The sequence below is a fragment of the Gorilla gorilla genome, chromosome 1 (assembly GCF_029281585.2).
Source record: "Gorilla gorilla gorilla isolate KB3781 chromosome 1, NHGRI_mGorGor1-v2.1_pri, whole genome shotgun sequence".
Lineage (NCBI taxonomy): Eukaryota > Metazoa > Chordata > Mammalia > Primates > Hominidae > Gorilla > Gorilla gorilla.
In genome coordinates, this window is record NC_073224.2 from 19628681 (window position 1) to 19651676 (window position 22996).

Consider the following 22996-nt stretch of genomic DNA (forward strand, 5'->3'; position numbering starts at 1 on the left):
TAAATGTGAAACTCAGCTCCTCAGGCATACTAGTCCTGTTTCAAGTGCTCAGTAGCCACATGAGGTTACTGACTACCATACTGGCAGCATACAGAACATTCTGGAATGTCATCACAGAATTTCTATCGGACAGTGTCAAGCTAACTGTAAGGTTCTCAAGGAAGGAAAAAGCTAGGGGAGTTGATGGTGCAAACAAAGGACAGTGTGGGGAGTAAGAGATTCAATCAGAGAAACACAGCCACGTCAGCTAGGCTACAGCAGGAGACTGCGTTTCATTTTAGGACAAAAGGAGGCTGTGGGGTTTAAACCGAGCAACAGCAGGAAGATGAGTCAGGAGACTCCGGAAGTGGTCCAAGAGAAATTACAATGGACAGGGAGAAGTGGCCAAGCAAAGAGATGGGTGTGCATCCTGTAGAAGGGAGAGAAGAGCAGGCTTGCTAATGGATGGTGCCATTTGGAAACAGCAACAGTTTTAATTAACCCATTTTACTCACTGTCATTTACCCTGTCTGGGAAAAAAAAACAAGAGAGACTTTCTGAATGTTCTTATACCTGAAAGTGAAACTGGTTCACAAAATAAACACATACATAATCCAATGCCAAAAACTGGTGATTTATAGAAATCACCCTGGTTTATTTTTTTCAACAAAGGAAAAAAAAACATGGTTCAATAATTCAGCATTTGGGACACTGGCAAATACTGTCTGCATTGTTCAAAATAAGTGTTCCTGGCTGTGAGCTCTGCAACACATACTGATGGCCCAGGAACCTTCTTCCATGGTTCTAATAAAACAAAGGACCCACACATGGAGGTTACGTGAGTCAACAAAAGATGCTCTATCACAATGTGCGTAAAAAGCAAGTCTTTGAAAAATATCCAAATCTCTAAAGGAATACAAACACTCCTATTTGGTTTTGTTTTTGTTCATCTTCATTATTATATTTTAGTTGTTGAGGAAAATTTTTTTTACTGTAAGGAAGGAGTTATATGACTTTATAAGTGGGAACCAACAGGCTGCTGGCTAATACATACACTTTCCCTCCAAGTCAAGTAGCTTTTTCCCCCCGAAAGCCTCTTTCATCATTTTCATTATGGTTCAGAAAAGTAAAGAAAATGATTTCAAGTATTCAATTCCTATAAAAATTGGTATCAAAAGTAATAGAGGACCTAATTTCTTTATAATTCCATGTTTTAAAAAATAACTTAAGAAGCAAGAGGTCCGGCCCTTCACTTGTATAAATACAGCAGCAGAACTAGAGTTTCTTAAGACAACGTGGAGAAGAGTCTGTGTTTAGCACCTCAATCATCGATCTTAACGTTGGAAACGTTTCTGATACTGATGGAAGAGTCTTATAAGAAGGTGAAATACTGAAAAAGAAAAACACAAAGTAGCGGTACGAAAATTAACAAAATTTGCAAAAAAAGGGCAGAGCTTATATTTATTCCTATCATTATATTTATTATATTCATGTTGTAATATCAAACAATGTTAGAAAGGCAGGGAGGAGCTGTGAACAGAATGGCTCCTCTCACGACAACGGCCTGCGGCATCAGCCAACACGTTACAAGTTGCTTGGAAGTTAAACCAGAGCTTTGAAAAAGAAAATTAAACTCTGATTTACATGTCCAGCTGTAGTGCATGCTGGGCTTGGAATCAAAAGACACAGGTTTCAGGTCCAGCTTCACTCCTTATTAGCTTTCTTTACTTCTCTAGGCTGCACTTCCCTGATCTGTCACAGGGACAGTGTTCTTAACTCGCAAAGTTACCATGAGCTCTGAATGAGATAAGGTATTTCAAGGTATGCTGTAAAGCATTAACTGCAGGATGTAAGGTAGCATTGTTATTCTTTCCTTAAAGAATTGTCAAAAGATTCACACTGTACAATTATGTAAGAACAGAAGCAAGACCTTTGGCCTGGTGGTTGTATTACTAAAACATGTGCAAACTAATAAGCCTGAAACAACAACGTACCAGGACAAGGTGTAACTGTTAGAAGCTTTCATTGCAAAGCTAAATTAAAAATTGAGCAATGGTAGACTACAGGCACAAATATTTCTGTTTTAAACAGAATATAAATTACCCAGCAATAGAGTGGTTGCTATGTCAAATAGACGTGAAAGGCAAAACTGGGGGTGGTTGGGATGTAAAAAACCAGGAGAAGGGGCAAAAATAACTAAAGTTGAACAGTGAGGCTTACTTATTCTTCATTAACTACTGAGGCATCTATGAGTTTAATTTCACACACTTCAAATTCACACAGTCCTCTCCAGTGCTTCTGGAAACAAGAGCCAGGAACGATCACGGTCTGCTAGACTCCTCACCACAGTGACTGTCAGGGATAATTCCTGGCTGCTATAAAATTCCTGGCTGCAATAAAATGCAACCAAGTAGGCTAAGTGCTACCACTCAGAGTAATGTAAAATGGGCTCTGTCTACAAGTTCAAACACTCCTGAATACTGAGCCTAAGAGTAAACAGGCCAAGAGAAGTGAATACCTGATCATATAAATAAGACTTTGGTAATTTTCTTTCACCAACTACTTTTTAAATTTTTTATTCATGGTTCTTTAAGAGTCAGGGTCTCACTCTGTCGCCCAAGCTGGAGTGCAGTGGTGCAACCATAGCTCACTGCAGCCTCAAACTCCTAGGCTCAAGAGATCCTCTCGCTTCAGCCTCCCAAGTACTTGGGACTACAGGCACACACCACCATGCCCAGCTAATTTTAAAATTTTCTGTAGAGGGGAGCAGTTTCGCTATGTTGCCCAGGCTGGTCTCGAACTCCTGGCCTCAAATGATCCTTCCACCTCAGCCTCCCAAAGTGCTGGGATTACAGGTATGAGCTACTGTGCCTGGCCTTCATAATCCATTCTTATCCATACATTCACCCTTAAAAGGTTATCTTATACAACAGAAAACATTTTAACCTTGAAAAAGTGGATTCAATTCATTGTATTACATATTAACTTATAAAAATGAGTATAACAGTTCCAGTTTTCATAGCGCTCCAAAGTAACAGGAAACTCCCTTTCCTCCTCCAGTTATGATACCTTTGTGTGGACCCCCCTCAAGTAGCTACCTTTTCAAGTTCATCCAGCTTTTGGCGACTTTGCTAAAGGCCTCTGAACCAGGGGCTGTCATAGCTTCAAAGTCGACTAACTGAAAAAGAAAGACATTTAGGAATGTTACTAAACATGGAGGACACAGGCTCGGCTGGAGATCTATGTAACTCGTGTACCTTAAAATAAAAATCCATAAATTGGGACTTAATATATAACCAAGCATTTCTCCCTTCCCGCTCCAACATACCTTCCCTTTGGGAATTTTTCCTGCTACTTCTTTTCCACTTGCCATCAGTGCTCCCACGATGACCGAGTAAGCGATTACACTATTTAAATAAAGAACAAAGGTCAATCCATCCTGGACGGTCTACAGTTACCATGTTAAATTTCACCATGGACTTCCCATCATGAAAGATAAAATTTATTCAAAAATTCTTTCAAATAAAACACCGAATGTTTCATTTAACATGAAAATATGTCTATTTGTTTAAGAATAGTTACTAATTTACTATTAGAATGTATTTACTGGCCAGGTGAGGTGGCTTACACCTGTAATCCCAGCACTTTGGGAGGCCAAGGTGGGCAGATCGCTTGAGGTCAGGAGTTTGAGAGCAACATGGCGAAACCCTGTCTCTACTAAAAACACAAAAATTAGGCCGGGCATGGTGGCTCACACCTGTAATCCCAGCACTTTGGGAGGCCGAGGTGGGTGGATCACTTGAGGTCAGGAGTTCGAGACCAGCCTGACCAACATGGCAAAACCCCATCTGTAACAAAAATACAAAAAATTATCCAGGAGTGGCGGCATGTGCCTGTAGTCCCAGCTACTTGGGAGACTGAGGCAGAAGAATTGCTTGAACCCGGGAGGCAGAGGTTGCAGTGAGCCAAGATCGCTCCACCACACTCCAGCAATGCATGTATACAATAAAGTTCATAAATACAAATACAAATGTTAGTCTTACTTTTTAAGCATTAGAAATGCTGGCCTTCAAAGAAGAAATGCAGAATACATTCTCACAATGTACTAACAGACAGATGGTTTGGAGCTTTGGGCACGTGTGTGAACTGCCAGAGCTCCGAGGTGGCTGTTAGAGGCCAGGGGATTGTGGGGTACCTTTGCCTGCTGGCTCGGAGGCTCGTGGGGCAAGGTCTGCTGCCCTGTCACTCCAGAATGAGTGTAGAGCTGCGAGTGTGCAGGTCTGGGGTAGGAGGCATTTGTAAGGCGTTGTGCTTCTGCTCTTGGTGAGGGAAGAGAGGGAGCTGGCTGGTTCTGGGTGGAAGGGGCTGGCAAAAGGCCATGGGACCCGCTATTGTAACCACAGTGTTGTGCTTTTCCCAAAACAAATTGGCTCAAGATAAAGACAGCTCTCACCCATGAGATAATGCATCCTAGCAGGTGGAAAGGATGGCACGAGCACCTGAGAAAGCTAACAAGTGCCATGGGTGGACACCAAGAAAAGTGAGTCAAGGTGATTCATGGGGTTCTCCAGCAGGGAAGACTTCAGAGGCTAAAGACATGTGCTCTGCAACCTCCAGGGTCCCAGGGCTGAAGATGAAAGGGGCAGAGAAGGCAGGGAGATGTGGCAGAGAGCCCACGCGGAAAGCCAAGGGGAAGCGAAAGAGCCACGGAAGAGAGCGGTGCTGCAGCCAAGGCAAACCAGGGCAGGGCAGGGCTGGCACTGGGCACTGTGCGTGCTGCCAAGCTTGGCTTAAGCCCATGGTTTTCAGAAGGTGCTGGAGAGCCGCAGGGCACAGAGAGGAGCAGGAGCAAAGCTAGCTGTGGCGGGTACAGGGAAGAGAGAAACAGAAGTGTGGGAGGCAGAATCAACAGACTATTTAGGATTGAAGAGATGTAGGGATGAGGCAGAGTTGAGGACAATCAGAGCTGCACGTCCTTCAATGTCACACGTGAGCCAGCAGAGCTGCTGTGAGGACAAAGGACGGATGCTGGCTGTTGAGTACGGTGGGGCCTACAAGCGGTGATGTACACAGGCCTCACATCCCTTATTCAGTGGACACAACTAGCAATATTATGCTGATAAGATAACATTTATGTTTCTATTTTGTTTCAATGAGTCTTAAATTCTATAACCAAATTTACTACAACATTTAGGGGAGTTTTACTTTCTAAGCCATTAATCAAAGATAAAGACATTCAAGTGTATTATTTTTAGCCAAAACATCTTAAGTTCAACTATGTGCCAGTAATGGCAAAGGCCATTTACGTAATTTACTGCACACAGTACTGGGAAAAGGAGAATGAAATGAAAACTCTACAGTCATAGCTCTTGTTTTAATGATACCTAAAAAACTCCTGATGTATACAAGTAGCAAGAATTTATCCAAAATAATAAAAATAGTACAGAGTGACTGTTGGCCCAAAAGTATAAAACATGAGGATTATGGGTCACCTGACAGCCCAAAATGGAAAAGGAAGAGGAGGAGGAAGAGGTTCAGTAAGAGGCTGGCAGATACAAAAAATTAAAACACACTGAGCACGGCACATGGTACACAGTAAACTTTCCATGAACTTGTGTTGAATGGATGAATCCCTATCCTATTAAACGTAAGCACACTATATCAGAACTGTCTTCTATAATTCTTTTGCTGATGTGATAGACTAAGGAAATTTTTTTTGTGCAGATTTTAGAAAAAAATAGGGAGCTCCTTACCATTTCTTTGTGTACTCTGTACCTATATCCATAACAGGAAGGATATGCAAAAAAGAACACATTTCTCAATTTAAAATAATTTTAATGACAGGATATTACTTACCTGGATCCTCGAGAGAGCGGCATTAAATTATAAAAGTAATAAACTAAGGATAAGATTAAGTTGCAGACAGCATCAGCCTCCTAGAAAAAAAGATACAGACTCATAAACTTAAATACTAGACTACAAACTAATTTTTCATTAGGTGACAGGACACACAAGAATAATTTACATCAAGAAAAGGATTGTTTTCTTCCTCCCCCATAAGAATCTACTTTTCAAATTCTTGAATATTCTATACCCTTTTGTATCATTTTTTTCCAATTTAGTTCAATTTAGAGCAATGTTTTCCCAGCTGTTTCTTAAACTGCAACTCTTGGATAAACATAAAAATCTCAGTCTCCTTTAATGTTATTTGAAATGTCAAAATATATATTGTGACTAAAATTTTAAAAGGCATTTATTAACACCAAATATGTTCTCTCAAATAACATGGACCTTACCCCAAAAGATCTGGGTAAGCCCCTTCCCCTACTCCGCATTGAGATTTGGATGATGCTCAATCATGTGTATAAACTTAGATGTTTAATTATATGGATGCAGTGATTAAATGTTGGAGAAATAAGGTGACTTTTCAAGGGTAAGGGGCACCCGTCCACTGCAGAACACAGGGAAGGGGCGTGGTGGGGAGAGAATGTCCACCATACCCTGCTGCCTGTAACGATGCCACCTCGAGTCCAAGCAGACAACCAAAGAAGGAGGCCACAGACCAGGAAAGGGCCGCCAAGTGCAAAGTATACACAACTTCATTATACTTTCCTTGCCATTAACTCATCAGAATGCATCATCCAGTTTACATTCAAAAGCTCCTTGTAAATATACGGTTATAAGCAACAACCGCAACGAATGGAAGAAAATGGAAGAAAAAGGTGAAGCCCAGGTTATTTTCATTATGGACCAGCTTTTTTATATCTTGTCAAAGCCCAAACTTATGATAATGTCATAGTACAGTACTAAATTATCAATTTATTATCCTCCCCGTTACTGTAGTTACTAAATACAAGAATTTTTGCCTATAAGAAATAAGAAATATTTTTAGGTCAATTCAACCCAATTTCAAGCATAAGATGTACAATCTCAATGAAAGGGCAGAGGTTCAAAAAATTTACAAAAGAATCATAGGAAGAGCAGAAAAATGGAAACAAAGAGAAACCTACCCCAAATTCTGATGAAAGAATCAATACTTTTCCTTTTGCTGTCAAATCTTTATAAAGTGCATCTATTTCAGCATGATATAATTGTGTCCTTTCTTCCGTGGTTTGAGTTTCCACAGAAAATAATATATTGCCAACTCTGAAAATACAAAAATAAGTGTCAAAGGCATGTATTGTAAGTTCAAACAGTCAAATACAGAAAGTTTTTTTAAAAAGCAAATAGCATACTGACGTAGCACTAAACATACACAAGAATGTACCTTACCTTTCTAACTATAGACAAGCAAGGTAGGTTTCATGAGAATGCATTCTTTCTTCATAAAATGTGATAGTTGCCTCACCTTTAAGTGACCGGTAACTCATTTGCTCACAGTTAAGTCTAACTACATGTACTTATTACACAAACTTAAGCTAATATATGGGAAAACAATGACACATAGTAAAGAATGCATTTAAATAACCAGTAAATATTTTCTAAGCCACCCCATTAGGATTAAAGGTCAGAAGCAAGAACTGTTGTAGGAAGAAAGTTCAGGGACTACACCATGGTTTTGTTTTTTATCAAAACAAAAAAAAAAAAGTGGAGCTGAAGCTCCACTGAGGTTCTATGGAGGATATAAGTTTGATACAACAGACATTTTTTGTATAACGCCACTAGCAAAGTGTTGCATTTAGTCCTCGGAGCCTACAAAGAAAAGCCCAGCTGCTGCCTTGATTGAGGAAGGAAGGAAGAAACTGGGCCACAAATTATTATTATAAGAGATGGGATCTTGCTCTACCACCCAGGCTGCAGAGCATTGGCATGATCATAGCTCACTGCAGCCTCAAACTTTTGGGCTCAAGTGATCTTCCTGCCTCAGCCTCTTGAGTAGCTGGGACTACTGGTATGCACCTGTAGTTATTTTTAAAAATCCGTTGCAGAGGCAGGGTCTCACTATGTTGCCCAGCCTGGTCTCAAACTCCTGGCCTCAAGCAATCTTCCCATCTTGGCCTCCCAATATGCTGGTATGAGCCACCACTTCTGGCCAAGGGCCACACATTATTATGAAACCATGACTCAGGTCATAATGTAGCTCATCAGAGGTTCAAAAAAGGAATCTAATTTGGACAACATAGAGAAAAGCAGGAAAGGTCTCATGGGAGAAGTGGCCTGAACATGGGTCGGGATGGGAGTGAGAGACCCAGACATCGGAAAGCAGGGGTGAACTGGGGAACAAGCATTCCAGTCGGACTAGCAGGCCAGGTTCCAACAGGGAGATGGTCCAGGTCAAGCAGGAAATGTCTGAGGCCACTTTGTGAGAGGCTGTGAATGCCTGGCAGGGAAGCTGGTTTGGGTAGCCACAGGCAATGGCTGGGTATGGAGAGGGGAGAGATTTGTGGAGCTAGGGGAACGTCCAGTGAGGTGGAGCTCTAGCAACATTGGTGAAGTGCTGGTGAAGCAGGAGACAGAAGATGGGATGCCAGGCAGAGTCGACTCGAGGGGTCAGGAGGCCCAGAGCAAGGGAGGCAACAAGTGAGGTGAAGCGGGAAATTGAGGAAAGATGTCACGTTTCAAGGGGAGAAATTTCATGTACAGTTGACCCTTGAACAACATGGGTTCGAACTGCATGGATCCACTTATACGAGGATTTTCTTCCACCTCTGCCACCCCTGAGACAGCAAGACCAACCTCTCCATATCCTCCTCCTCAGCCTACTCAACATGAAGATAATAAGGATAAAGACCTTTATGAGGATCCACTTCCACTTAATACATAGTTAAGTATATTTTCCTTATTATTTTCTTTTTTTCTCTCTTTTTGAGATGGAGTTCACTCTGTCACCAGGCTGGAGTGCAGTGGCACGATCTCGGTTCACTGCAACCTCCCTGTCATGGGTTCAAGCGATTCTCCTGCCTCAGCCTCCAGAGTAGCTGGAATTACAGGTGCGTGCCACCAGGCCTGGCTAATTTTTGTATTTTTAGTAGAGATGGGATTTCACCATATTGGTCAGGCTGGTCTCGAACTCCTGACCTCGTGATCCGCCCGCCTTGGGTTCCCAAAGTGCTAGGATTACAGGCGTGAGCCACTGCGCCCGGCTGACTTTCTTAATAACATTTTCTTTTCCCTAGCCTACTTTACTGTAAGAATACAAAATATAATATATATAACATATAAAATATGTGTTAATCAGCTGTTTATGTTTTTGGTAAGGCTTCTGGTCAACAGTAGGCTATTAAGTTTTGGGGTAGTCAAAGGTTATATGCAAATTTTTGCCTGCTGGGGTGGGAAGGTCAATCCACCTAACCCCTGAGTTATTCAAAGATCAACTGTACTTATATAGTAATTTCATTTCTGCTTAGGAATCTGATCTGAGGATACACATCATGGATGTGTGAAAAGGTAGGAGAACACTTTTTATGTTAAATAGCACAACCTGCAATCAGGGGAGAATGATCTTTATTGGGAACGTACTTTGATAAGAAGCTTGAGGTAGAGATCAAGACTTCAAAGATATAGAAAAGCCCTGAAATCTGGAAGTTGCCGAACTGGTGTTTACTCATGAAGTCCTGTTTAAGTTTTGACATGGAACTTGAAGAGGTGGCTCCTTGTAGTTTAGAGGAAAGGTATGTGAGAAAGCCAGAGCCCAAGAGGCAGAGGGGCTGGAGAATGTGAGTCACAGTCTCACTGCTGAGCAGGTGGAAACCAGGGGGAGGGCATGGCACTTCCCAAGGCTATGCACCTGAAGATGGGGTGTGTGTGTATGTGTGTGTGTGTGTGTGTGCACAGCTCAAGGCAATTCCACCCACAATTCAAGGAATATGGAGGCTGACAGACAAAGCTTGGATTTCAGATGTAAATAAAACTAGAGTTAATAAAAATGTTTACTGCAGTGCTATTTATAAAGCAAAACAATGAGAAATACCCTAAGTGGTCAATAACAAAAAGATCAGTCAGAGAAATTCTACATCTATACAATGGAATATTAGGCAGTTACTAAAAATACTTTTAAGAATATGACTGGGGAAATGATTGTGATAATGTAATGGTAAGAGTAAATAGTAAAACAGTCTAACCTCAGTTTTTAAAGAAAATAACGATTTTTATTTTGTTAATTTTGCTTATCTGTATATTCTAAATTTTCTACAATAAGATTATACTACTCATTAATTATTAAAGCTGTTTTCTCTCTCTCTCTCTATATATATATATATAGATTGGCTTTTATATACATATATATTTAAATCTACAGTGGACTTCAATCCGCCAACTGCTCATCTTTTTTCATTTTATTAGTAAAAGCCTCCCTCGCCCCCCCAAGGAACTTCAAGAACCCAGAAGAATGTCTTCCACAAACTACATCATACATAGTATCTAGAAAGTCCTTAGATTTAGACAGTCAGAAAATGTATCTGCTGGTGTAATACTTTAGATGTCACATTTTTTTAAATAACTGGTTATAACTGCTCACTGGACCTTGATACTTTTCATTTCAGGATGGAGCAAAAGTTCAACACCACAAAACTCTATAGCGACAATAAGCACAGGCACCCTTCCTGCCTCGTCTCTAGTTTACACCCACATTAAGAAGCGCACATACTTGTCTCCTGTAATCGTGATTGTGAATCCATCATATTCCTTCCCTTGGTCTTTAAGGCTGGGAACTTTTGTGTTCACGGTGAACCCATCCTTCGTTTTAGTATTAAACTGCTTTCAGGGAAAAAGAAAATTCACGTTACTAGTGTTTCATTCACTGTAAACCCCAACTGCAACTCTGTAGTGCTGGCTCTACCTTACATGTTTTTAAAAAGGGCCAAGGAGGTCATCTGATACAAGAGATGGTGTCCTGGTGGCCAAGGACATCTCTGCCTGTCTTCAGGCCCCAACAGAGCCCAGGTTACGCTCCCCACAGCTCCTACCAGAGGCCAGCAGAGAACCTCAGCACCAAAAGCTCACAGGTTCTCTTCATCAACAAGGGGCACTGCTCACTTCTAAGAGCTCCCTTTGAATGTTTTCTCATGCCCATCTTAGTAGGCAGCAACCTTGAATCATGGCAGAATAGTTGTACCTAACATCCCGTAACTCAAAAATGCAACTTATGCTCATACTAGTGCTCAAAGCAGAGACTGATTTTTCTGAAGAGTACCCAGGATTATATCCACTAACTGGAGAACTTCATTCACACCCACACCCACACCCACACCCACCCAACTCTGTGAGCCACAGATAAGTAGGTTAAGTTAAAAGAATTACTCGGAGTTAAGAATGGCTTTCGGGGTGATAAATGTATGAACACAGTTTCAGATGTTAGCTTTCTGTTTAAAACATTTGGGACAAACCTGCAATGGCAATAAATAGGTTTCAGAAAATGACCCCCAAATTTAGTTAACTTAATATTGCCAATTTTTTTTTTTAATTGATGGACTGGAAATTAAGAGAAGCAACAGTAAAGTACAACAGGCTGCTGCTTCATGAGGGGAGAGCTTGTCTAGAAACAGAAAGATGCACCAGGTGTCACCAGCAGCCCAGAAGCCAGAGGATGAGTGGCACAAGCCATAAGGCCCACAGCAGGCACTGAACAGGCAAGCATCTTTCACGCCAAAAAAAACGACTTTCAGGAGAAGAAATGCGTTAACACATTATGTGCCAATTCTCATCTAATCCTCACAACATACTGATAGCACTAGGTATGGTCTCAATCTTACAGATGAGAAACGAATTAGGTGAGGCAAAGTCTGGCTGAGTCCCAGCCAGCAGGGAAGCTGCAGAGTGGGAATGTGGGCCCAAGGTCTTGGTGAATTCCAGTCCGCGTTACTTGCTAATAAACCGCCTCTAGGGGGCGCTGACATACACGTTAACTTGGTTTTTCATCAACAGTACCATTGTGCCTTTCAGTGGAAGTTGACCTGGTACATTCCACTAAGCACTTTAAACACTCAAATATCTTGTTGTATATTCCGCTGTGTGTGCCTTGCAAAGTACCAATATATCCGTAATCCTGGGTAAAAGCTAGATGTATAATGCTGAAATGGAATGTCATCCCACCGCAGAGAACAAACATCTTACATCTTCCAGACAACAGTTGGTGATTTCACACCGAGAGGCACACTGAGGCTGGCGATGCTGCGTCTCAGGCTGCATGCTAAGTGACTACAGTCTTGTAGCCCACTCTGTTTTTCTTCTTAGACAAAGACATATAAAATATTAAAATCTCCCTGAACTGACGTTGTATTCTGCCTAATACCACAGGACATCTAAATGCCTAACTAGAATACCCACAGGAAGGCAGCTGAAGAGCCCTCACACACCAGTTTCCTTTCTATATGGTACATCTCAGGGCCTGTGGTGAAGCCATTCTGCCCCCTGGGGGGCGCTGGGGAAATTTATGGGAGACTGATTATTACAGGGATTGGACAGTTGGGAGCCAAGATTACTATATGTCCCACAGTACAGGGGATTGTCACACATAATGTATGATTTTCTAATGTCCAACTGGATTTTCATGTAGATGAAGAACATGTTGATCATTTAATCAATATGTGGGTCTGGAACCAGACTCTGCTTTGCACTTAAACGCTAACTATTTATTATATAGTTTTCATACACACTGAATTTGCCAGGAATGCAAATAGCATACACATTGAGTAAGGAGTCTACTATATATAGCTTGGAGCTTTACTAAGCTTGGTTTACCATTTCAGAAAACCACATCGCCAGTGACAATGTAGCTCACCAAATAACACACAGATATGGGGCTACACTTATAACTGTCACATTCACCATGATTTTACATGCAGGTGTGAAGCACTGGCTACTGCTTTCCGGCTTCTAGAGAAGGCCTACCCGAATTTCCGCATACTGAGATACACTGTGTGGACACTGTGTGGACTGAGATACTGAGATGACTTTGCGTGGACATTTTTTAGGAGGTGAGACATATTCTCTGTGAAGTTCATCCTAGTGCAATAAAGGAGTCAGTAAAGGGGGCATCTGAACATGTTTACTGAGTCAATGCAGTGGGTTTGAGAAGGTTGAGGGGCACTGTGTTAGTGCATCAGACCCTCACAATAAACTCCCTGAGGTAGGTCTGGCCACAATATTTGGTCTTCAGCAGACAAAAACCTGGAATAACTGTAAAATAGGCTCATCCACACCCATCCAGGCAGATGTGGGGCCTGGGTCAGATGCTCAGCTCTGTTCATGACATGCTACTTCCTTGTTATTCCTTAGAAATAGATACACTTTGCTTATTCATACAAATTTCCTAAATTTTACATGAATCAATCTCAGCTACTATAGCTGGAAGGAAAACATTTACTGAAGTTCCACATTAGTGTTTAAACCACTAATTGGAAAAGCAATTCTAACTGCTGTTGGCATGTTTTGGGGCAGTTTTACTCCTAGATGGAGGAAAGGTTCACACAGTTATAATTCTTAATGGATTACACTTTAATCAAATAATTTCTGTCCCTTGTAGTGTCCTTCCCATTGAATTCAAATGTTTCCATTATTGATATTGCCACACATACTTTTCTTCTCATTAGCATTTGCCTGGTATACCTGGATCATACTATCATACTTCTGTATCTAGCTTTTTGTTTGTTTGTTTGTTTGTTTGTTTGTTTGTTTGTTTTTAGGAGATGGGGTCTCACTCTGTCACCCAGTGTGGGCAAGAGAGCAAGACCCTGTCTCAAAAAAAAAAAAAGAACAGAAATTTATTCTGGAGGCTGGGAAGTCCGAGATCAAGGTGCCAGAGTCTGATGTGAGCCTTCTTACTGCTGCCTCACATGGCGGAAGCTGGAAGGGCAAGAGAGGCCACTCCCCAAAGCCCTTTTTATAACGGCATGAATCCATTCATGAGGGCTCTGCCATTAAACACTTCCTGTTAGGCTCCACCTCCCAACATATGTGCACTGAGGATTCCATTTCCAACACATTCATTTTGAGGGGAACACATTCAAACGATGGCATTTACTTCTCTAGTAATTAAAGAGTATAGGTTATTTTGCCTTTCTTTAAAGGGTAATGAGTTTCGACAGGTAGTCAAATCACTAGCAGATCCACTTAATCCTTTAGACTTAGTTTTATTCTTTGTTAGGGCAATCTATTTAGAAATTGTTCTTAGTCCTAGGTTGTGGGCCTTACTGTAAAGTATGGTCTTACTTTTAAACTGTGTCCTTTCTGGGGTCTTAACTAAACTTAGGCCCAAGGTGTTCACAGGATCCATCCACATTGGCAAGGCCGAAACTCCAATGTCTCTCAGCACATACACCTCTGATACCTCTGCTCAGCTTTCGTTCCCACAGCAGCCACTCTCTGCTGAGCCTCTCATGGTCTTTCATTGCATGTTCATGACCAAGGTCTTAGTCAAGGATGAAAAGGAGTGCTCACATTAACCCCTGAGCACTCCCCAGCCTACATGGCCTCCTTCTCTCCTATACTCTGCTCTGCAAATTCCAGCCACTTTGGCAGACCCAAACTCCACTCTCTTCCTCCTTAGCTTAGCAAGACCACTGTACTCTGCTTGGGCTCCACATTACTGTGCAGTGGTCTAATAAATACCACAGTAGAAAGCTGGGGTGACAGTGGGATTCACATTATTGTAATTAGCCAGTGCCTGAAAATAATTGACTTATATTTTGTCCAGTTTTATAACTGCAATCATGTAGAAGGGCAGCTGAGTACCAGTTACTCAGCTGTGGCCAGAAGCAGAATTCAATTATATGTATTTTTTAAGCTTTCTTTTTTCTATATTAACTGCTTCCTCGCAAGCTGTTTTTTCTGTTTGAGTCTGATGCCTGTAGGTTCTTTTATTTTGGTTATTATTCAGAATGTGTTCATACGAGTGATTTCAAATAGCATTTAATAATTCTGAGTTCTTTTTAAAAAAGTGCTGTTGGTTTTCTTTTGCTCTAAAAACATGGACAGCCATTCTGATGCTAAAGTTACCTTCATAATCGGAAGAAGGTCTTCTACTTTGTGTACCTTTTCCAGGGCTTCCCGAACTTCCAGCAATCCTTTAGGATTATTAGCTCTTAAAGAGAGACAGAGAGAGATGGCAACTGAGATTAATGCAGAATTGTAATAATTAATCATGCAATTATCTTTAATTTAAATAAATTGACCTCAATTTTGAGTGGCTAAACATTCAAAATGGTAGGCCACAAATAAAGCTTCCAAATAACGGGATAGTTCAATTCTAATGAGTTTTGGACTGCAGATGAAAATTAAGGAAACAGCAGCAGATGAGAATTAAGGAAACATCTAGAAGGCAAAACAGGAAAAAGCAGAATGGATCAAAAGCCAGTGTTTGTGTGAACATGTATGGTTATGAGTTTGGTTCTTAAACCCTGATTTTCCTATTCCAGCTCTAAAATTAGATGTGGATGTTTTGTTTTGTTTTGTTCCTTTCTAAAGCTGCTCAAATGAAAGTATTCTGCTAGGTTTTTCCACCGATTTTATATTTATTTGGTGATATTTAAGCATTCAGATTTTTTTTCTCCTAGTGTTCTGCTCATTTGTCTATCCCATCCTGCCTTTCAAGTGAAGAAGAATAAGTATTAAAGCTGAAATCCCTAAAAGATAAATCCAAAGAAACATCCTGCTTTATAGAAGAAAGAGACTAGAAAAGTCACAATAGTGCACATAAAGTTAAAAACACTTCAGTTGAGGTCTATGGATTTTGTATTAAAAAGAAAGTGACTGTGAAAGCCTTTACGATTCTAAACACTGTGTAAAAATTTGATGGACCTTGTTTAGCCTGTCAACAGGCTTAGTTCTCAAGTTTCAAAAATATAACAAATATAAAACACATGAAATCAACTCATTACTAAGAAGGAGAAAATTAAAGGCTTACCCATGATAAACAAGAATTCTGTCTTTAATAAAATGAAGTATTTTCTCAAAATATTCTAGGTATCTCATGTTGATCACCTGACCCCTATAAGGCAAAAATAATAAAATTAAGAATATTTTTGTAGAAGAATATGCTCAAGCCAACATCTAATTTCAAAGTTAATTTAAAAAAATAAGAAACTATGAGAATAATGTAGAAAAAAAAATCTGGGAAATTCGCTTGTTCACAGTCAATGAGTGGTGAAGCAAAGCACCGTCTTAGCAAGACTGCCTGCCAGCTCACAGGGCCTATTCTGGCAGGAGAGGCATCAAACTCAGTGCCAGATCAGCCACAATGGGAAGACAAATCCCCCAGCACTGAAGTGAGGTCCAGACTTTCATATCAGCGTCCTCTGACGGATCCCATCACTTGTGGGCAGTGTGCCGTCTCCCCTCCCTCAGTTCTCCCAACAGCATTATCCAATACCCTGTCTTGCTCTCTAGCTCACTAGCAGTCTCCTTTCCTCTACCCACTCTGAATACTCTTTTCCTCACATTTCTATCCCTTCTGATCTTTTCCTTTTAAACTCACTTCCAGAACTCCATGTTCAGCCAACATGCGGAGTCACATGACACAGCCAACTGCTCCCAGGACATCGCTCCCTGGGTTCCCACCAGGCATCCCAAACCTCAAAGGTTACTGTCAAATAAGAATTCCCTCCTGCAACCCACACTTCTCCCACTAAACATGTCCACCTACTTTTCGTTCTGGTGCTCTCTGGCCTAATGGGACAACCACGTACCTGAGGGAAGGTGGCCTTCCTCTAGCTCCATGCCCTTCCCACTGCAGCCCACCACCAGTGCTCCTGATTCTATCTTCTAAGAGTCTAGCTCTTCCTCTCCAACTCACTACCACACAGCTTTTGAGGCCTTTGCACTTGTCCACCTGAACAACTACACAATTTTCCAACCTCCTCCCTTACCTCCGAGGTTCCTGCCTCCTCTCCAATCTATTTTGCCATCTTCTCCCAATGTGCAAATCTGTTCCTGTTACTTCTCTGCTTATAATCCCTGAATGGCTCACCATTGTCTTCAGGGGAAAAAATTCCTTAGCTTGGACTATAAAATGATTTATGTTCTGACTTCTGCCTATCTTTCTAGCCTTAATTCCTTATACTCCCTTAATTGCAAACTCACCACCAGGCGTAATGAGTTAGTCACAGTTTCCTGACCATACCTAACTCATCCATGGGTCCACGTTAATCACCCCACCTCTCTCTGTTTTCCATTTTTCCAAATAGCCCTGTAGCACCAGAAGGCTGTATCAGGCACCCCTTCTCCAGGTTCCCATGGCATCCTGTGCATGTGATCAGCTCACTCTTAACACACTGCATAGTAGTTGTCTGCTGGTCTGTCTGCTGTGAGCTTTCAGCAGGTGGGGCTGTATCTCCCTTCTGTATCCCCAACACACAGCACAGCACAGCACACTGGCTGATCCACAGTAGCCTTCGATTAAAGTTAGTTGCTTGAGTCTACCTATCTATGCCACAAATTATTCCATGAGAAATAGGAATATACAAGTCACAAGGTGAAAAGAAATTTGTTTTCTAGAAATTAAAAAAATAAATATACATACAAATTATATTTGCATTAAAACCCAAACTTAAATGTCAAAGGTGTATAGAAAAATATTTTCTTAATTCAGCTTCCTGGAACTAGAAGCATTTTAGAGGTGACACAACTACCATATCTATACATTTTATCTAAAATTAAATTCATTAAAAGATGGGCTGATAATATAGGTCCCCAAGAAACTGATATTCTTTAATATTTGTTCACCATTTATTTAGAAGGCAGCTAGGCACATAAAGGAAGAGTAAAGAAGTGAGCATTTCACCCATGTCCCCAACTAGCAGAGCCTCTGGACAAAATAGAAGTTTTCTAGCCAACCTGACTTGCCCTCCCCAGATGGCAGCTTAGTTACCAGACAGTGTTATTTATCTAAGCCCTTTGTGTGTTGGGGTGGAATGGGGAGCCTTTACTCCACCACAAGAGACTTGTCAAATAATTTATTTGAGCCATGTACTATTAACAGAATATTATGGTAAATGTAATGTTCTCTATCTAATAATTTTCTATGTTTTAAGACTCCTTAAAGACTGACGCCCTAGGAAAACATCTGCAATCTACCCTTCGGTTGTGCTCTACACCAGACAGAAGGGCCTGGGGAAGGAGTATGGCATGTGCTACGTTTCTTTCTGCAGCTGGGCTAGAGGAAAGGAATGCAGGCAGGACTCCGCAGGTGCAGAGTCAATCAGTATGTTCCCTGGTCAAAAAGCCACCAGGAAAGGAGCAATGGGTCACTCCTGGTCTCCATGGCCTGTGTCTTGAGAATAAACTCCTAGGAAAAGAAGAAAGATGCACAAAAGGTTCGTACCTGATTAAATTAATGTGGTTGTTAAAACCTCTGCTAAGACTTCGTGCTGGCATTTGATCTAACCACAGCACGGGCTGGTCTGGGTCAGCAATCCTATAAAACAGAGACCTTTATAAAACCAGAAGTGTTCAGAAGCATTCCAAATAAAACATGTAGAAGTGTTTGCAAAGGTGGGGATAAAGCAACAGCTAGTCCATTATATCTAAAAATGTGATGTCCATACCTACAAATTCTAAACAGATGTTCCAGCTGGACCAGGCGAGAAGCCAGGTAAAGGTTAAGGTTTAGGAGCAGAGCACAGTTTTTGTCACGCAAATGAAAATCAAAGGTTACTCTAAACTAGCTAGTTGCCAGGCACACCATTATCTATAAAGGGACTGGTCCAGCGAAGTTCATTCAGAGGTACCACAGGTAATGGATCTGTTCTTTCAAAGAGACTGTTTCTAAAATGCTTCATGTAAATAGGTGATTGAAAATGTGACAACAATCAATTTGGTTTTTTTTGTTTTTTGAGATGGAGTCTCGCTGTGTCGCCCAGGCTGGAGTGCAGTGGCGCAATCTTGGCTGACTGCAAGCTCCGCCTCCTGGGTTCACACCATTCTCCTGCCTCAGCCTCCGGAGTAGCTGCGACTACAGGCGCTCACCACCACGCCCAGCTAATTTTTTGTATTTTTAGCAGAGACGGGGTTTCACCATGTTAGCCAGAATGGTCTCGATCTCCTGACTTCGTGATCCGCCCGCCTCGGCCTCCCAAAGTGCTGGGATTACAGGCGTGAGCCACTGCGCCCAGCCAATCAATTCCTATTTTGAAAATATTAGTTAAGTGTATGTCAAATAATAAAGATGCCAGCAATTTCTAACAAACTTTAGAGAGGAAAACCTAACTTGGAAGGCCTGGTGTTAGCAAGCAAAACAGGGTTCATAGCCTGCTAGCTAAAACAGACTGACGTTATTTGACAATGATAAGACTTATAGTTTATTTTCACTGAGATGTTATTACCTTCTCCATTTAACTGCAATGTCAAACATGTCTCTCCACTGCATCAACCGTGTCTTCCCATTCATTCGAACTTTCGAGTTGGTCCATGTCCGCTGCACGGCTTGCATGACCTCCAATGCGGCCAAACCCATAGCTACGAGAAAGGAATATCGAGAAGAGTTAGTACACTTTAGAGGGACTGAGTTCCACCTACTTTACAGAGTCTCAGTGATAACTCAAGAGTCAACACATAAAGGGTCAGAAGTATTGGTGATATAACAAGACCCAAGGCACGTTTCAGTCATGATTGTCCTACTAAAATTAAACCCATCAGAGTTAACTGGAGACAACTCAAGTTGTCTGCTCCCAACTTGCCTCCTACTGAAACAAGTGGAGGTTTGCATTCTTCCTCACTCCTATAGTAAGGAAATAGCTCCCTGGATCAGCTGTCTGATTTTGAGTAAGGACTTAAGACCTATATTCTAGTTTATACTACAGCAATAGCAAAAAAGCCAAGGATGGAAGCAGTCTTCTTTCAGAATTCAGTTTGAATGATTCTACACATTTCTATTGTGATCACATGGAGAATTTGAATAAGCACAATAAATACTAATTTATTAAAATGCACAACATGGCTTAACCACCCTTCCTCTTATGCCAGGAATATTTTCATTTTCAGGTAGTTTCCAGAATACCTCTGTGTATTCTCTTGTTTGGCAGGAAACCAGGTGTTTCATATTGCATCAGGGATCCCAAACGATCAGCCACACAAATCAGCTCCTGTACTTCAGGCTTGTAACTCTCAAAATTCTGATGTAACACATCTCTGGAAGAAATATCATGTACATGATAAGGACTTTTACAACAGACATTTGGTAATCCAATTCCACCTGAGAAGCAGCCACTTCCTTCACTGGAAAACTAATGAAGCAGTCTACGACCACATAATCCTTACTTCAGTCCTTTGCACCCAACCATACCTCAGCTTAAAAGGGAATCTCTATGATGGCATGTGCATAATTGCCATCACATGCTGGTTAGTAACAGTGAATACTATGATAACTAGTATGCAATTCAGAAGACACCTCTTTCCATTATTTGCTTTGTAAACTTCTCCAGAATACATTCCTGAATGGACTGCCTTTTTCAACAAGCAACCAAACCTCTGCCCTTTGTCCATTCCTCAACCCTGCCCAAGTTGTATTAGAACAAGTATACTTGGAATGATACATTGAAATACTACTGTTTAGCTGCCAACCTGCTTGATGCTTTTATAACAAAAACTGAAACTCTAAATTACAGGTTGTTCTGGGGATCTCCAAGACCATCCTTACTCAGGCTCAGAAATTGGCTGAAAGGGCTCAGTGGACTTAGCACATAATGATACTCACAATAGTGAGTATCATTTTTTGTTTTGTGTCCTTTACAAAACAAAACCAGCAGAGGGAAGACGCACATTGGGAGAAGTCTGGAGGAAACCAGTCACAAGCTTCCAAGGGTCCTCTCCCAAGGAAGTCATATATGACACATTAAATTCTCCCAGCGATTAGTTGCGAACACGTGTAAAATGCTGCCAACCAGGAAAGCTCATTAAAGACTCAGTGGCCAGGGTTACAGACACCTTATGCCTGGCAAGTTCCCAAATTCCAGATACCCAGAAGGAAAGCAAGTGTTGAATAGAAATCACACTGTTTGAACACACAGTTTAGGCACAGGGAACCTCTCCTATTAGTTTTGGGAGTGGTAGGAATCCCCTCGAAATCCAAGTTCCCAGATACCAACCAACGGTCACTCTTGCAAGCAGTCCTTTGTAAGGACAGCAGTCATAGACCTGCTACTATGTTAACTCTTTTGTGCATAGAAATATTTCTCAAAAAAGGAGTAGTTAGAGAACATGCATAATCTCCATGAGCAATCAATTTTCTTTTTATTATTTTTGCTCATTTAATAGTTGAGACACATAGAAAACACGAAGTCGGCCGGGCGCGGTGGCTCACGCCTGTAATCCCAGCACTTTGGGAGGCCGAGGCGGGTGGATCACGAGGTCAGGAGATCGAGACCATCCTGGCTAACATGGTGAAACCCCGTCTCTACTAAAAATACTAAAAAAAAATTAGCCGGGCGTGGTGGCGGGCGCCTGTAGTCCCAGCTACTCGGGAGGCTGAGGCAGGAGAATGGCGTGAACCCAGGAGGCGGAGCTTGCAGTGAGCCGAGATCGCGCCACTGCAGTCCAGCCTGGGCGACAGAGCGAGACTCCGTCTCAAAAAAAAAAAAAAAAAAAAAGAAAACACGAAGCCAAATTACCCAGTTTAAGAACTAGAGCAATGCATGCAGTTGTATCTACTTGTATGCTGCTTTCCTATCCCATCCTCCCGTCTCTTGAAATGTGTGCTCCTGATTCACGTACCTTTTTAAAAACGAGGTTTGTTACATACATATATATATACAATATACTCTACAGTTTGGCTTATGAGCTTTGGGAGAAAAAATATGTGAGAGCACAGCTTACTGACTTGCTGCTTTTATTCAACATTACATTTTAAAATTAATCCACATTGTTGCCTCGGTCATTTGTTTATACTGCTGTATAATATCCCATTGTGTGACTGTATCACATTTATCCACTCTTCTGTTGATGGACATTTGGGTTGATTTCCAGTGTTAGCTGTGAACAAATTCTGCTGGCAGACCTGTATAAATCTCTCCTGGTAGATATGTGCACAAGTACAAAGTTCTCTGAATAGACACAGGAACAGAATCTTATATCAAGTATGAGAATATTCAGCTTTACTAGATAATGACAAACTGCTTTCCAAAGTGGTTGTAGCAACTTATACTCTAACCAGGAGTATAAAAGTTCTCCATAATCTCCCTTCTGACCAATATTACTATTATCAGACTTTGTAACATTTGCTCATCTAGTGGCTGAAAAAAATCTCATGAGGCCTTAATTTATGAACTAAAGTATCTCTTCATGTTTGTCATTCATGTTTTCCCTGTGGTAAAATTACTTGTTCATGTCTTTTGCACACTTTTCTATTGGTTGTCTCTTATTTTTTAATTTGTAGTGATACTTCATAAATTTGGACACTAATTCTTGGTCAGTTATTAAATTTGCAAGTACCTTTATCCAATTTGGGCTTATTTTTCTTTCCTTATGGTGTCATTTGTTGAACAGAAGTTCTTAGGTTCAAGGTAGTCCAATTTATCAATCTTTTTGTTTCAGATCTATGCTTTGTGCTTCTTATGAAATCCTTGTCTACCCCAAAGTCATAAACATCTTCATTTATATTTCCTCCTAAAGTTTAAAATATTTTGCCATTCATACTTCAGATTTTCATCCATTTGGAATTAGATTACTATGCCATCACAAATATCAATTTTATTTTATCCATAAAATAACCTAATTGGCCCACTCCCACATCTTAACCAGTCCCACTCTGATCTCTAACACACCTTTCCCATTTATCTAAGTTATCTATTCTCTTCCTTAGTCCACTTGTCTATCCCTGCACCAATACCATTCTGTTCATTATTATATTAAGTTTTGCTACCTGGTAAGATGAGAAGCTTCCCCTTCAAGCCTCAGCATCCTCTTCTTTGGGAGTATCTTGATTACTCTTGGTCCTTTGTTCTTCAATACAATTTACAGAATTTGCTTAACAAGTGCCTCAGAAAAACTTGGGATTCTGAATGGCATTTTATTAAATATACAATTAATTTGCAGATAAATGGCCTACTAATGTTACTGAACTTCCAATCCATGAACATAGTATTTCTCA

At 41.0% G+C, this 22996-nt stretch overlaps 1 protein-coding gene across 9 annotated transcripts in view; it reads right to left on the reverse strand.

The window, feature by feature from the left end:
• Nucleotides 1-592: 592 nt before the first annotated feature.
• TTC13 (tetratricopeptide repeat domain 13) overlaps nt 593-22996 on the reverse strand; it is a 73156-nt gene continuing 50752 nt past the window's right edge. For 4 of the 9 annotated variants that reach the window (XM_031000751.3, XM_031000738.3, XM_055373213.2 and 1 more), the window contains 11 exons: nt 19910-20040; nt 19236-19368; nt 18236-18328; nt 15821-15904; nt 14914-14998; nt 10565-10671; nt 6990-7125; nt 5836-5915; nt 3308-3386; nt 3078-3157; nt 593-1369 (listed from right to left, as the gene is read on the reverse strand). In XM_031000751.3, the coding sequence (XP_030856611.1) occupies nt 1255-1369; nt 3078-3157; nt 3308-3386; nt 5836-5915; nt 6990-7125; nt 10565-10671; nt 14914-14998; nt 15821-15904; nt 18236-18328; nt 19236-19368; nt 19910-20040 (1123 nt within the window). In that variant the 3' untranslated portion in view covers nt 593-1254. Of the gene's footprint in view, nt 1370-3077; nt 3387-5835; nt 5916-6989; nt 7126-10564; nt 10675-14913; nt 14999-15820; nt 15905-18235; nt 18329-19235; nt 19369-19909; nt 20041-22996 lie in introns of all 9 variants that reach the window. The other 5 variants (XM_031000745.3, XM_031000733.3, XM_055373209.2 and 2 more) reach the window with 2 other exon arrangements.